The following is a 14,211-nucleotide window of genomic DNA, read 5'->3' on the forward strand; positions in this document are numbered from 1 at the left end:
GATTTATCCTAGAATGTAATGTGCTTTGTGGAGGGGGAGAGGGGTATCTACTCTTTCAGGATTTTTCTACAGGCAAACAAATAAGCATTGGCCAACTCCATATAGAACCCTGGTCAGAGGAAGCTGTGGTTTGAAATAGGTACTTCCAGATAGTGGCTGGATCACAAATGGAGATTGCTTTTATAATAAAATTGTTCTTCGTGAGCAGCAAGTATTGTTATGCCCATTTTACAGATGGCAGAACAGAGGCTTGGAGAGATGAAATAACTTGCCAATCTCTCACTGATACAAGACCAAGAGTATCTGATTCTAAGGCCCTCAAGCTCTAAAGCCTTTTGTTCTACCTCTCAGCATCTCCTAAGGGAGTCAGAATTTCAGACTAGGAGGTGATCTGAGAGCTCACCTGATTCATCCTTCATTTTACAGAAGTCTAAGGACACAGGGTGGGATGGCAGGATAGTATCACCCACCACAAAAGAAACCAGAACTCACAAGTGCATGCCTCATACATGTACAGATTCTGCATTGAGGAAGGTATAGAAGGTGAATTCTGAAAACTTTAAAACTATTTTGAGGTAAATGTTGCAAGTTCATACAGTTAGGACCAAGAAAAGAAAGCAGTATAACCACTAATTATTAAAAGTAGAATAGGGGGCTTCCCTGGTGGTGCAGTGGTTGGGGGTCCGCCTGCCGATGTGGGGGATGCGGGTTCGTGCCCCAGTCCGGGAGGAGCCCGCGTGCCGCGGAGCAGCTGGGCCCGTGGGCCGTGGCCGCTGGGCCTGCATGTCTGGAGCCTGTGCTCCGCGGCAGTGAGAGGCCTGCGTACCGCAAAAAAAAAAAAAAAAAAAAGATATAAAAGTAGAATAGGAATGGTCATCTGAAGTAGGTTTGAGTGTAGGTTGAAAAAGGAAATTTAGGGAAAAAAAAAGGTTTTTTCTTGTGTGTGTGTGAACATATTTAGCTTCAAATGACAGCAAAGTGGCCAGAAAAAAAAAAAAATGTTTAAGAATACGGGCAGAAGAACTGGTGGACCCTTGCTTGATCAGGTTGTGTGAGGCTGGGATTGCTTATCTTGGGAGGTAAGGTGGGCGGAGAGGGAATCTTTGTGTGTGTGTAGCTAAAAATGTTAAGTGGTTGACTTTAAAGTTGACCTACTGTTTTATTTTACTGAAAAAACAAAACAGAATATGAGTCATCTGGATTTCTACATGTTTCCCACAAGAACCTATTTTACAAGTAGGACAAAATCTTCTTTTCAATATTTACCGCAGGCCAAAATGTTCCCCTTAAAATCTGATTGAAAGCTAAATGCCAAAGTTGCAACCACAGGCTTGCCTTTGGTTCGTGGGAAATGACTTTCTGGGACCACACCCCTAGGGGTAGCCTGGACAAATTGCTGCACTTTGCTCTGAAAAAGGCAAGTTTACATTTAGGGCTTTCCATCTTCCATTATTACACCTTCTGCCTGCTCAGAGGGCACACAATGGACGCCCTGTGACCACACTGGCCCTACAGGTTAGAATCTCCCACTCCTGTGACTCACTTGTCCCTCTCAACCAAGACGCCTAACCCTTAGCCCTTTTCTCTGTCCTTTCCCAAAATGTCAGTGCTTGTCCTCAGGGCCCTGCTCTCAACAATCTTACAAACTCATTCTCATTGATCAGCAGTGAGTTTCACGTTTTTATTTGCTCCCCACCATCCCCTTTTTAAAGTAGGAGACATAATGCCTTACCCAGAATGAAACACCCCTTTATGTTAGACTTTGGGGCATTTTGGAAGGTCAGCCTGCTTAGTTCTCTGATCTGGGTCTCATTTCACAAATTTGGACTTTTGTACAATCTGTTTTGTCTACTTGGAATGTTCTCTCACTCCACTTTTCCTACCTGGTAAAATTCCCGATAATTGCTCATAACCCTTTCAAATTCGATCTCCATCCAGAAAGCCTTCCAGACTCTCTAGAACTGTACCAACACAGGAGCCGAGTGAACCTACTGAGCCCCTGAATTGTGACCAGTGCAAAGTAACACATGCTAACACACACAATGGATTTATGAGACTTAGTAGACAAAACAAGTAAAACACCTCATTAATTTTTACACTTATTACATGTTGAAATAATGTTTTGGATATATTGGGTTAAGGAAAATATAATATCAAATCAATTTAGTCTGTTTTCACCTCTTTTTAATATGGCTATTAGAAAATTTTAAATTCCATATGTGGCTAATGTTTGTAGCTTGCATTGTATTTCTGTTGGACAGTGCTGCTGGAATCTAGACCAGTGGTTTTGAAATCACAGGGGGAGCTGGAGAATCGGGCTGATTTATGAGTTTCTGTCTGACTGTCTGTTGGAGTGGCACTTTGGAGTGAAATAATCTAGGTTTCTGATGTATTTCAATAACATAGTCAAGAATAATCAACAAACTAGTGGTTGCCAGTGGAGGGGAGGAGGGGCGACATAGGGGTAGGGGAGTGGGATGTATAAACTATTGAGTGAAAGATAGGCTCAAGGATGTATTGTGCAACACTGGGAATATAGCCAATATTTTGTAATAACTATAAATGGAGTGTAACCTTTAAAAATTGTATAAAAAATAAATAAAATTTAAAAATTAATAAATACTCAAGATAAAAATAGAAGAATAATCAATGAAGAAAAGGTGTGTTAGGTCTTTGTTATTATATCCAAAAGCATTAATCTTCCATTAATTTCGCTGAAATTCCCATTTCCTCCCCTCCCATCTCTAACCCTGGGGACAAAGGAAAAACAGTATGATAGTGTGTGGAGACTCTTTTGTTCAGTTGACCAGTCCTGGAACTGAGCAGACAAAATGCAATATGCTTCAGTTAAACACAGACAACTGTGAGGAAAAACAGAAGAAAGGAAGCTAATATTAGCTGCTACACACAGTGCTAAACACTTTAACATAGCTGGAATTTCCTGACCTATGCTCAATAGAACACTAGTTCTGAGGGATGCTCATAAACGTTGTGTTGGGGTGAGATGGGGAAGGAAGTTACATGGTCAAATCAGACTGCAAAATGCTGTTCTAAACAATTAACCAGCTTTCTTTATTGCAGAACTTTTCAGAGCTTTTAATGTGCTATGAAACATTGTGACAGCTCAAAAGGGAAAAACTGAATTCAGTGTTTCCCAACTTATTTGACCACAGAATTCTTTTTAAAGAAACAACTATCAACATTACTGGTTGGTAAAATTTGTCACAATGTCACTTCATCTGCATTTTGTAGGGAGGAAACCGTGGCTTAGAAGTTATGTGACTTGTCCAACATTTTAATTTTAGATAATTATTTCATGGCTAAGCCAAAATTCCAAATTCATGTTTATGCCAAAGGAAAGAACTTAAACATGGTCAGAACAGGCAAATATTATTATAATGGAAAATTCACAGTACATACAGAAATGCACTTAAAAATGACTTAGCCGCTTCTCTCCACATATTCCAAGCTCACTGCCCCTCAACTCAGACTCTACCCCCTCTTTGGTCTCCTTTTCTGAATTTTCCAATGTTCCTCATTTGGACCTGGACACACAGTGCTTTACTGTTAGCTTTTTATATGTACACGTCTTATCTCTCCAAATAGATCAGAGCTTGCTGTGGTGTTACTTTGAATTCCCCTCAGTGTGTCTTGCATACAGTAGGGGCTCAGTACAACCTTCCCGGTTTATTAATTACCAGCCTGCTCAGCTTAGCTACTGATGGTTGGTGGTGTCTTTTTACAGTATCTGAATGCTACAGAAACATTGGCTCTCGGTTCAGAGACACCACGTGCTCACCTAAGCTGCCAAGCCGGTCTCAAATAGCATGATGCTGAACACTGACGTACCTGTAAAATGCAACTCATGATATCAGACGCGATTTTTGCGTGGGGAGTGTCTTCGTCTTTCCCGGACGGTCTCAGGTTGTGTTCCAGGCAGGAGTCCCAGAGCCCCACAAGGGCCTTTGCATGCTTTTCAATCGACTCTGTTTCTCTGATGGCTGTTGTGATTCGTGTGATACAGATTTCAACCACTGCTTGGTCATTGTTATTGGTTTGGTAATCCTGTTTGAAAGAAAACCTTCATGTTAAATAATACTCTGGAAAGTTATCCTTTGAAGGACCTACAAAATATGAACTCAGTCACTTAGCAAATGGGTGTGCCACACTGCGGCTTTTAAAGGATGAGGTTGTAAAGCCCAATGCAATACCTCCTTCTTTGGAGATGAGTACGTTGTGGACTAGGCAGATTTGCAAACGTGCTAAAATGGAGCAGGTTTGTACTATCCCAGATACACAGACAGGGAGCAGAGAGAGTCCAAAGGAGCTTAATTATTCACTTGCACGTGGGTTCAAATTTCAGGCTATTTCAGTTTCTAAGTTCATTAGAGGTCAGGGTTTACTTTTTGCTCTGACATTTCAGCAACTTTTGTGAAATGTTTCAAATTACTCTCCAATTTCCCCTCAGGAGTGTTCTCTCTTTCTGCACATAACAGAACTTATCATTTCATCTCTTCCTTTTCAATTCAAATAACTACCAAGTCCATTGTAGCTCTCCCCAACCAAATTTCCTTCCATTCTCCTATTCTAATTCTTCCTCAAATACCTAATGATCTTTATGGAGAGGTAATATGACCCTTCAAAAAATCTAAATGTGAAAAATAGGTCCATCACTTTAACTTGGAAAATTGGTCTGTGAACTCTGTGTGGTGGATTGGTAAAACTGAACACAAAACAGAGCAGGGAAGAGCTTAGACTCTTGCACCATCATGTGCCATTAGAGCCAGGAAGTGGTGGGGCTTTCCTGTCCAACTGCAGGCTCTAGCTTGATCTTTTTTCTACTCTTACAACTAATGTTGCAGTAAATATCTTGTGCGTGAAGCCCTCTCCATGCTGTAGATTATGTATAGTCCAGATTCACCAGAAGTGGAAATTTCTGAGACAAAACTCAGGAACATTTTAAGGCTCATGATACATACTGCCAAACTATTTTCCAGAAAGGTCTTACTGATTTATACTCCCATCAGTTGGGTTAAAGCGAGCTCTGCCCATTGTACCTTTGCAAGAACACAGTATTTTTAATTTTTGCTAATTTGATCGGTGAAAAACAGTATCTCATTGCTGTTTTCCTTGGAATTTCTTGATCAGAAGTAAGGTTGAATATTTTCACACGTTTTATTTGTCATTTGTATTTCCTCCTTTGGGAATTGCCCACTGTATCTTATGTCTATTTTTCCTTAAATGACTTCATTTTTTTTTTTTTTTTGGTCCTTCTTTGGTGAAATAATATCTTTTTCTACTAAGGATATTATGTCAACCTTTGGCATATTGGTTGTGAATATGTCCCCATGTTACATTATTTTTAGTTGTTTTGCTGCTCTTATTGACATGCTAAGGTTTTAGATAGCCAAATCTATCAGTCTTTGGGGACTTTATTGTTTCTCCTTTTTTTAATTGGAAATTAAAGTTAGTTAAATTATTTAGTTTTTTGAAAAGATAATACATGGACATGGTACAAAAGACACAAAAGATTTACACTGAAAAGCTAGTCTCCTCTTCACCTCAGTTCCCTTCCCTGGGGAAACCATGCTCACCAATTTCTCACGTATTTGACAGATGTACTCTATGCTCATACAAATCTCCATCTACATGCACTCCTTCCTTCCTTCCTTCCTTCCTTCCTCCCTCCCTCCCTTTCTTTGTGATTCCTTTAATAGCTTTTTATTAACTTCATGTTTTCTTTATTCAAAGGTTTAATAAAAATTTACCTGGAGACTTCCCTGGTGGTCCAGTGGCCAGGACTCCACACTTCCAATGCAGGGAGCCCAGGTTTGATCCCTGGTCAGGGAACTAGATCTCACATGCCACAACTAAGAGTTCACATGCTGCAACTAAAAGATCCCGCACGTGGTAACGAAAATCCTGCATGCCACAACTAAGATCCGGCACAGCCAAATAAATAAATAAATATTTTTTAAAAATTTACCTGTATTTTTTCTACATTAAAAAAACAACTCAACAACATTTAATGTTTAGTATTTTAGAAATTAATCTTTTAACCATTCACTTAGCTCTTGAGTCTATCTGGCATTTATGGAAGTAAGTAAAGATGTTCATTTTCTACGAATTAGCTCATCTAATTTTCCCATCATTACTCACTGAATAATGCATTTCCTAGTTATTGTTTTATGTGTATATCAGGTTCTAATTCAGGGCTGTCTCTTCTGTTTACTTGTTCAATTTTTTTTTTTTTTTTTTGTCTCTCGTAAGTATTTGTCATAGGCTTGCTCCATTAAAGCCACAGCAGTGCTACCTACACACAAACCTCGCCACACAGTCCCCACTGGTGGGTTCCAGTCCGCGGTCTCCTGGAGCTGAGGCCTGGCCATGCCACCAGAGGCCTCAGGATCAGCCAGTCTTGCCTGGTTCTCTGTTCATGCCAGTAGCTCCCCACCCCTACCGGGGGTGCCCCCACCAGGTAGTTGGAAGGCCGGTGGGAGGAATGCAGGCCGACTTCTGGCCTCTCCCCACCGGAGTGGAGCCCTGGGGGGCTGGAGCCGGCTCTCCCGGCCCCTCTGTGGCTGCCTTGCTCCTGGGCTGCACTGGAGGCTCCTGCCTGGGCCGGGAAAGCGAGGGCAGGCCACCCCACCGGGTCCTTCCCTGTCCCGGCAGAAGGTGCTGAGAGTCCAGCCCGGTGCAGAACCCACCACTCTGCCTCCCTTCTGGGAACAAGCGCCCTTCTGCCCCAGCTGCCAGGAAGCCACTTTAGGGAAAGATGGTCTACCTTCTGGGCCTTAGAGTTCGTTTCCTGCCTCTGGTTGTGCCCCGCGTAAATGCAGCACCTGCCACTCCTCAGGCCTTGCTGAAGAGTCCCGGGTGCCGTGTGCTGGTGACCGGGTGGCCCTGAGGCGAGGCGAGTCCACCTGTAGCCACCTGCAAGCTAGCAGCCGGCGGTGCAAGATGCGCCTCAGCTGGCCTCAGAGTTTGGGCTCGGGAACCACCTGTGAACCCTGCTCTGCGTCCGCCTCCTGTAATGGCCGTTCCACTCTCCCAGGCATAATGTGCATCAATGAAGTTGTACTCCAAGGGTCCCCAAAAGCAAATTTCACAACACTGTGTGGCTGTTTCCAGGACTAGAAAGAATTCAGTGGTGCTCTTGGGGCCGTTGTGGCCGAGGCCCAAGAGGCAGAGGTCACGTGTGCTGTAGGTCACCTCACACACTTACCTGATGACCACAGGTGAGGGGAGGCCTTCCAGATTCCAGCTGAACTGAAGGAAAATGAGGACACAGGTCGAGGCCAGGATGGCTGCCCACGTGCCTGTCCCTCTGCTCCCCACATGCCTCATCCCTGCCCTCCAGGGACCAGAAAGGTCATTGTAGGGCCCTCACTACTTGCCAAGCATAGCAGCCTCAGGAGGTCAGTAATCGTCATTCTTGGGTTTTTCCGATGAGACAGGCCTGGTGGTGAGCGGGGAGCTGAGCCAGAGAGCAGGGCTTCCTTCTAGAATCCCATTTATTTTGGCATCTGGCAGGTCTGGTGAACGCAGCTCAGGTCAGGTCCCTCTCCAGGAGGATTCTGAGTTTGGCAGAGGCTGGAGCCCTGACGGGCAGCCCCCTGACGCGGCTTAGCTGCATGGCAAAGTCCTGCGCATGCTCCTGCAGAGTCCGGCGGGCAGCCGCCTGGGCCCTCTTCTCCCGCGCCGCCCCTGCTGCAGCTTGGTCAGCCTCTGCTCCCGCCGCTTGCAGGCCTGCAGCTGGCGCTGGGCCTTGTCCAGGGCGTCAGGTGCGGCCTCAGCCCGCCGCTTCCAGAGCAGGCCGCTGCCCACCCGGTCGCTGGGCTCGTTTTGGATGGAGGCTCCGGCGGGTGGCGGGACGCGCAGCACGCAGGCCGAGGGGGAGGCGGTCCTCGGCTCCAGAGGCGACGGCTGCCGGTTCCCGCTTGGGTGCCGGATCAGTGCTGCGGCCCGCTTCATCTGCCTGGGCGCCCAAGGGCCCCAAGAGGTCTGAGAAGGCGCTACTGATGCGAGCCTCCAGCCTCTCAGTGGGGGAGGTAGGCAAAGCGGCAGGGGCTGACGCCTCTTCCGCCGGAAGGCAGGTGACGTCAGGAGGCGGAGGCGGAGAAGTTGGCATTGTGGGCCCTTGGCCCTCAGAGCAGTGCTTACTGCGTGGCGGGAGCTGGCTGGCTTTAGGAGGTCCAAGTGGGTAACTGTGCCCCTGGGTCCTGGTCGTTGGGCGGAACTTGGAGAAGCACTCAGATATTGTGGGAACTGCTCCCTCCTTCAGCCTGTGATACCCACTGATTCCCACCAGTTCAAAGCAGTTCTCCTCAAAGTGTTTGAAGCAGATGTACTCGGGTGCCGGGTCCCACAGGCCCTGGCCACTGGGGTCCAGGCGCTGGTAGTTGGCCAGCCACAAGCCTCGCCTCTGGTTGTCCTTCTTGGGAAGCCTGTGGAAGGAGATGCCACGGTTGCACGTCTCGCATGTGTCCCACGTGCACTTCCCTGCTCGGAGCAGTGATGGGACGTGGTTTCACCATTGCTGCGCTGAAGTCTGGCGAGGTGTGATACCGAGCCGTTTAGCTTGTCTTTTTTAAAAAAATTTATTAATTTTATTTACTTTATTTTTGGCTGCGTTGTGTCTTCGTTGCTGAGGGCAGGCTTTCTGTGGTTGCCGCGAGCGGGGGCTACTCTTCCTTGCGGTGCACGGGCTTGTCATTGCGGTGGCTTCTCTTGTTGCGGAGCGCAGGCTCTAGGCGCGTGGGCTTCAGTAGTTGTGGCACGTGGGCTCAGTAGTTGTGGTGCACGGGCTTAGTTGCTCTGCAGCATGTGGGATTTTCCCGGACCAGGGCTCAAACCCATGTCCCCTGCATTGGCAGGCAGATTCTCAACCACTGCGCCACCAGGGAAGCCCTCTAGCCTTCTTAATTGTAGTATTTTTTCTGATCATTCTCTTGGGTTTACTAGAAAGATTTCTGTATTTGTACCTTTTATATATCTCACGGCTTATTGTGTCAGCTAGAATTTCCTAAGCTATTTCACATAAAAAGGATAAAAGAAAGAATGCGGTTTAGTTTCTGGTTTTAGTTCCTGATTTTTGATATATACAATTTTATGACCAAAAGCAAGAAAATACTGTGTTTTAAATCATATAGATGCACCACTTTCTATTTTAAAAGTTTAAATATTTGTTTTAATTTTTTTCATGTCCTTTCAGCATCTATAGAGGTAGCCAAGCATTTTTTTCCTTACCTGGCTTATGGATGTGAAGTGTTACGTTATCATACAGTATGAAATTTCCCGATATTAATCCATCAGCATATTCCTAGAATGAACATCACTTGGTTTGGTGGACTGTTTATTATATTTTCTTTTACCTTTCTCCTTTGTTGGTGAGTGTATTTTTAATTTTAATGCAGCAGACTTATTACTTGTGCCAGAACCTATATAGCAAATAGGTACTTATAGAGCCAAGTCATAGAGAAAAATGGAATATTAGAGGGCAAATAAGTGATGCTGACTTTTCCAAAAATCTCTGCAGCAACAGAAAAACCGAAACCATCCTTAGGGGAGAAAAATAACAGAGAACACCATTGGGCTAAAATCACTATCTTTGGCCATAATTGTTCTTGTAAAAAGCAGTTATTTTAATGGCATCATCTTCAAATATGAAGCAGCATCATATTGGTTACTTTATGTAATAAAGGGAATATACATAAAATCAGATGCAACAGAACCAATACCATAGACAGAAGGAAGCCTGTATTCCAACTGTAAATGCTAAGATGGTTAATATGATTGCTCCATAACATTTTCTCTAAGCTCTCTGGACTCCAAGAAGAGGAGGAAATTGGGTACCACAGTGCTTCCGGAACATATAATCGTACCTGGTACATAGTTGATGCCCAGTAAAGGTTCATTAGTTTTATTCATTTATTTAATTTGTAAAAAATTGAAGTATAGTTGATATATATATCACAATGTACAATATTATGTTAGTTTCAGGTGTGTTAGTTTCAGGTGTACAGCATAGTGGTTCAGTATTTTTGCAGATTATATTCCATTATAGGTTATTATAAGATAATGGGTATAATGCTATATAGTAAATCCTTGTTGCTTATCTGTTTTATATATAGTGATTTATATCTGTTAATCCCATACCCCTGATTTGTCCCTCCCTTCTTCCCTCTCCCCTTTGATATCCACAAGTTTGTTTTCTATGTTTGTGAGTTTGTTTCTGTCTTGTATACATTCATTTGTATTATTTTTTAGATTCCACATATAAGTGATATCATATAGTATTTGTATTTCTCTGACTTATTTCACTAAGCATAATATTCTCATTGGTTTTAATTGAATAGGAAAGAAGATTTTGTTGGCACTAATTTTCAGAATTTAATTATGTGAAAAAATATATTTAGCCTAGACTCCTATGTCATCTACTACTATAGAAATGACACCTCCAGGACACAGTCATATGGCAGGTTCCCTTATGATCTGCTGACAGTAGGAAAACATCTGAACTTGGACTACTGATGGGTTAGCTCAGTATGTGGATGGAAGTCAAAATTTGACTGCTGTTACAGTGTAGACCTAGTTAGAAGTAGACCTTGAATGACAACAATAAGAGAAAATTCTCCCAATGGACAGAGCTTCAGGCTGTGCACTTGGCCATTAACTTTGTATGGAAAAAGGAACGTACAGGTAAGAACTAAGAATCATGAGTGGTGGCAGATGGCTTGGCTGAATGGCCAAGGGCCTGGAAGAAGGAAGATTGAGAGATCAGAGATAAGGAACTCTGAGCAAGAAACATGTGGTTTGATACATGGAATTTGGCACAAAGTGTAGATATCTTTTTTATCCCATTTTAATGCCCACGAGAGCATTAACCACAGAAGAGGCACTAAAAAAACAAGTGGATAGAATGGCTTAGATGACATCAGCTTTATCATAGCCACTACAGTGTGATCCAGTGGGTGCATGAATGGAGTAGCCTTGGGATATAAGCTAGGCATCACCCAACAGCATAAGCTCCTATTCACCAAGGTTTATCTTGTTATTATTGTCATTGCCTAAGTGTGCAGTCTGCTGGCAACAGAGGTCAGTGCTGAGCCCCCAAAATGGCAACCAATCAATCATTTGATGGCAATTTTTTTGCTTTAGGTCTTTCCACTCCAGAAAAGACATCAATACCTATTGAATAGATGTAATCAGAGTTTGAGCTTGCCTTTCCTGCCCCCAGGTCTTAAGCCTCAACTACTATTTAAGGGGTCACAGAGTATGTGATCTGCTGACATACAATCCCACAAAACATTGTATCTGACCAAAGAACCACTTTACAGCAAGGAGGTTCAGCAGTCGGCACATGATCATGGGATTCTATCACTTGTTCTTATCACATACCACCTGAAACTGCTGGACTAACAGAGCAATAGAATAGGCTTTTGAAGGAGCAACTCAGCCAAATACTCTATATGAATGGGCCACCATTCTCCAACAAGCAATATATATACATACATACATGCTAAAATAATGACCATCGCATGGTGTTGAATTCACTATGGGTAGAATACACAAGCCTGGGAACCCAGCCACTCCAGGTTCCCGAGTCAAGAGACCAGCAGAAAACAAAAAGAGCTGCCATCGTGGCAAGGGTAATTGGCCACAGCATTAGGCTGTGGGCTGCTGTTACACAGTGGGGCATCTGTAGGCACTCCTTTGCCCAATTTTGATGTAAATGGACAATGGAGTAGTCGCAGCCTAAGAAGGGCATGGAGACCAGGGTCTCAGATCCCTCAGGAAAAAGCTTCTGAGTCCCCCAGCTAAGAAGCAACTTAAATCAGCAGAGGTGCAAGCTGAAGGTGAGGAGAATCTAGAATAGGTGATGGAGGAGGAAGACTATATCAGCTTTCTTGTTGCTGCTGTAATGAATTCTCACATATTTAGAGGCTCAAGAATTTGTGTTGACAATTTAATTTTCTTACAGTTCTGGAGGTAAAAAGTTGAAAATGAGTCTCATTGGGCTAAAGCATGGATAGTTCATCTGGAGGCTCTGAGGGGAGAATCCAATTCCTTTTCTTTTCTAGTTTCTACAAGTTATGTGCATTCCTTGACTCATGGCCTCCATGAGCCTCCATCTTCAAAGTACATCACTCCAACCTCGCTTCCATCATTCCATCTCCTTCTTCTGCCTCTGACTTTCTTGCCTCCCTACTGCAAGGATCCTTGTGATTATACCAAGCCCACCCAGATAAAAGAGAACAATCTCCCCATGTCAAGATCCTGAACTGTATTACATCTGAAAAATCCCTTTTGCCATGTAAGGTAAAATCCATAGGTTCTGGAGTTTAAGATGTGGACATCTTTGGGGAACCATTATTCAGCCTACCACTGAGACGATGAGTACCAATTGCAGCACTGATACCAACTGGAGTGGTAGAGATCAATCAGCATCTCTGAGAAGCTGCTTCCGTATGGGGAGAAATGATTACATAAAGCAAATGGACTCACATGGTGCCAGGGGTAGACTGTAGTGGAGACTATGCTACACTGCCCAAATCCCCTGCTAGGAAAAAGACACTCATTTTCTCAGCTGGTTCATAGCCAAGTTTGCCTGCCAAAACTGTCCTTGGTCAAAGGAAATGGCCTCACCCAAGATTTTGTTTCTCCCTTGGAGCAGTCATTTTAAATTGGGTCCCTGGAACTCAGTTACCACAGAGCTTATGTAGATGACATTGAGAAACATACTAAACCATGCCTAAACAATCATTTAACAACAAATAGCAAAGAGATTTTCATTTGGATGAAACAAGCCTCAGTAAAAGTTGAAGGTGCAAATCAATGAAAGCACATGGCATATATATGTGTCTTGGTTCATGAACACAAAGGTTCAATAACTTCCATGCTAAGAGAGTACTGAATTTTTAGGAAATTTTGAAAAAGCTGCCTTGGAATGACGCTGGAGTATACAGGATAGTGTCAGTGAGATTGTTGAACCAAAGGCATATATTCAAAGATTTCTAACTAGCAAAGTTGAGCAGCTGTCCGTAAGGATAAATCACTTCACACTGGTCATAAGTTCAGCTGATATGTTAATATATTAGGTATAGGTGCACCAGTTAGGAACCTTCTTATTACCGTGAACCTCTTGAAGCTAATAATTTCTTATTCCATACCACTTCACTAAAAATAAAGAGATTTCTCAACTGGAAATTTTATATATTCAAATTCCTATGTATGACATGAAGAAAAATTTACTCTCTAAAAAGGAGATTTCCTCCAGTAAAGGGAAAAACCTGAATTAGTAGTTAACTGCTTCCTTCGGCAGATATTCAAAAAGACAAAGCAAAACAAACAAACAAAAACAAAAAAACCCAACCTTTTTAATTCTTTTAATGATGTAATTGAATAGTTTAAAGCTTTTTGGTGAAGAATCAGCTTTGAAGTTCGGGTTTTCCTGATTCACATTCCAGGAAACACCCTGTTCTTATGAAATATATATGTGTTCATATGTATGTGTTTATGCTTGAGCACAAGATTGGGTTAGTACCCATGCATATTAAAATGAATATCTTCCAAGGGCCAGATCTATTTAGTAGCAAACCCATCAAGCTGAGTTTAGAGATTCATTCTCACAGTGACCTGGTCATTGTCAATTTTAAAGTAATTTATCCTAAAGTGGTGGGCATGTCAAAATGGAGGAGTAGGACAATGAAAAAGCCACGCATTGTGCTGCTCCAGGTCTAGTTATCAGGATGGATAACTCCCACTCAGCCATAGACACCACACCTCCACATCACCATCCATTAACCTTTCAGTCGCCCTTCTCTATGTTGTAAGCACTCTTCAGGGAATGGCCCACTGGCAACAGGGAATGTGGAACCTCTGAAATAAAATGGTTAGTGGTGGGAAGAGTGGATTTGGCATGAAAGTAGAGGCTTGAGAGAGAAGAAGGGAGACATCTTATGGCAAAGGATGGACCATTTCTCTTCCCCTTTAGAGACAGTATAACATAGTGGTTATAAGCATGGGCTCTTGGGTCAGACTGCCCAAGCTCAAAGCTATGTTCTGGTCTTATCAGCTCTGCAATCTTGGGCAATCACTTATCTTTCTATAACTCAGTTGCCTAATCTTTAAAATTGGAATGTTGTTAATATTTACCTCCTATAGTCATAGTTATGAGGATTAAATGAGCTAACATACAGGGAAAGGATT

General features: G+C 43.2%; 1 protein-coding gene and 1 pseudogene across 1 annotated transcript in view; both read right to left on the reverse strand.

Annotated features, from left to right (window-relative positions):
* The window catches only part of VEPH1 (ventricular zone expressed PH domain containing 1), a 211,604-nt gene that overhangs the window by 180,365 nt on the left and 17,028 nt on the right, over positions 1 to 14,211 (reverse strand). The window contains exon 3 of the mRNA XM_049709730.1: positions 3,850 to 4,065. Coding sequence (XP_049565687.1) covers positions 3,850 to 4,065 — 216 coding nt within the window. The remainder of the gene's footprint in view (positions 1 to 3,849; positions 4,066 to 14,211) is intronic.
* LOC105748640 (THAP domain-containing protein 7-like) lies at positions 7,550 to 14,170 on the reverse strand (annotated as a pseudogene).

This window comes from Orcinus orca, chromosome 5 (genome assembly GCF_937001465.1).
Source record: "Orcinus orca chromosome 5, mOrcOrc1.1, whole genome shotgun sequence".
NCBI lineage: Eukaryota > Metazoa > Chordata > Mammalia > Artiodactyla > Delphinidae > Orcinus > Orcinus orca.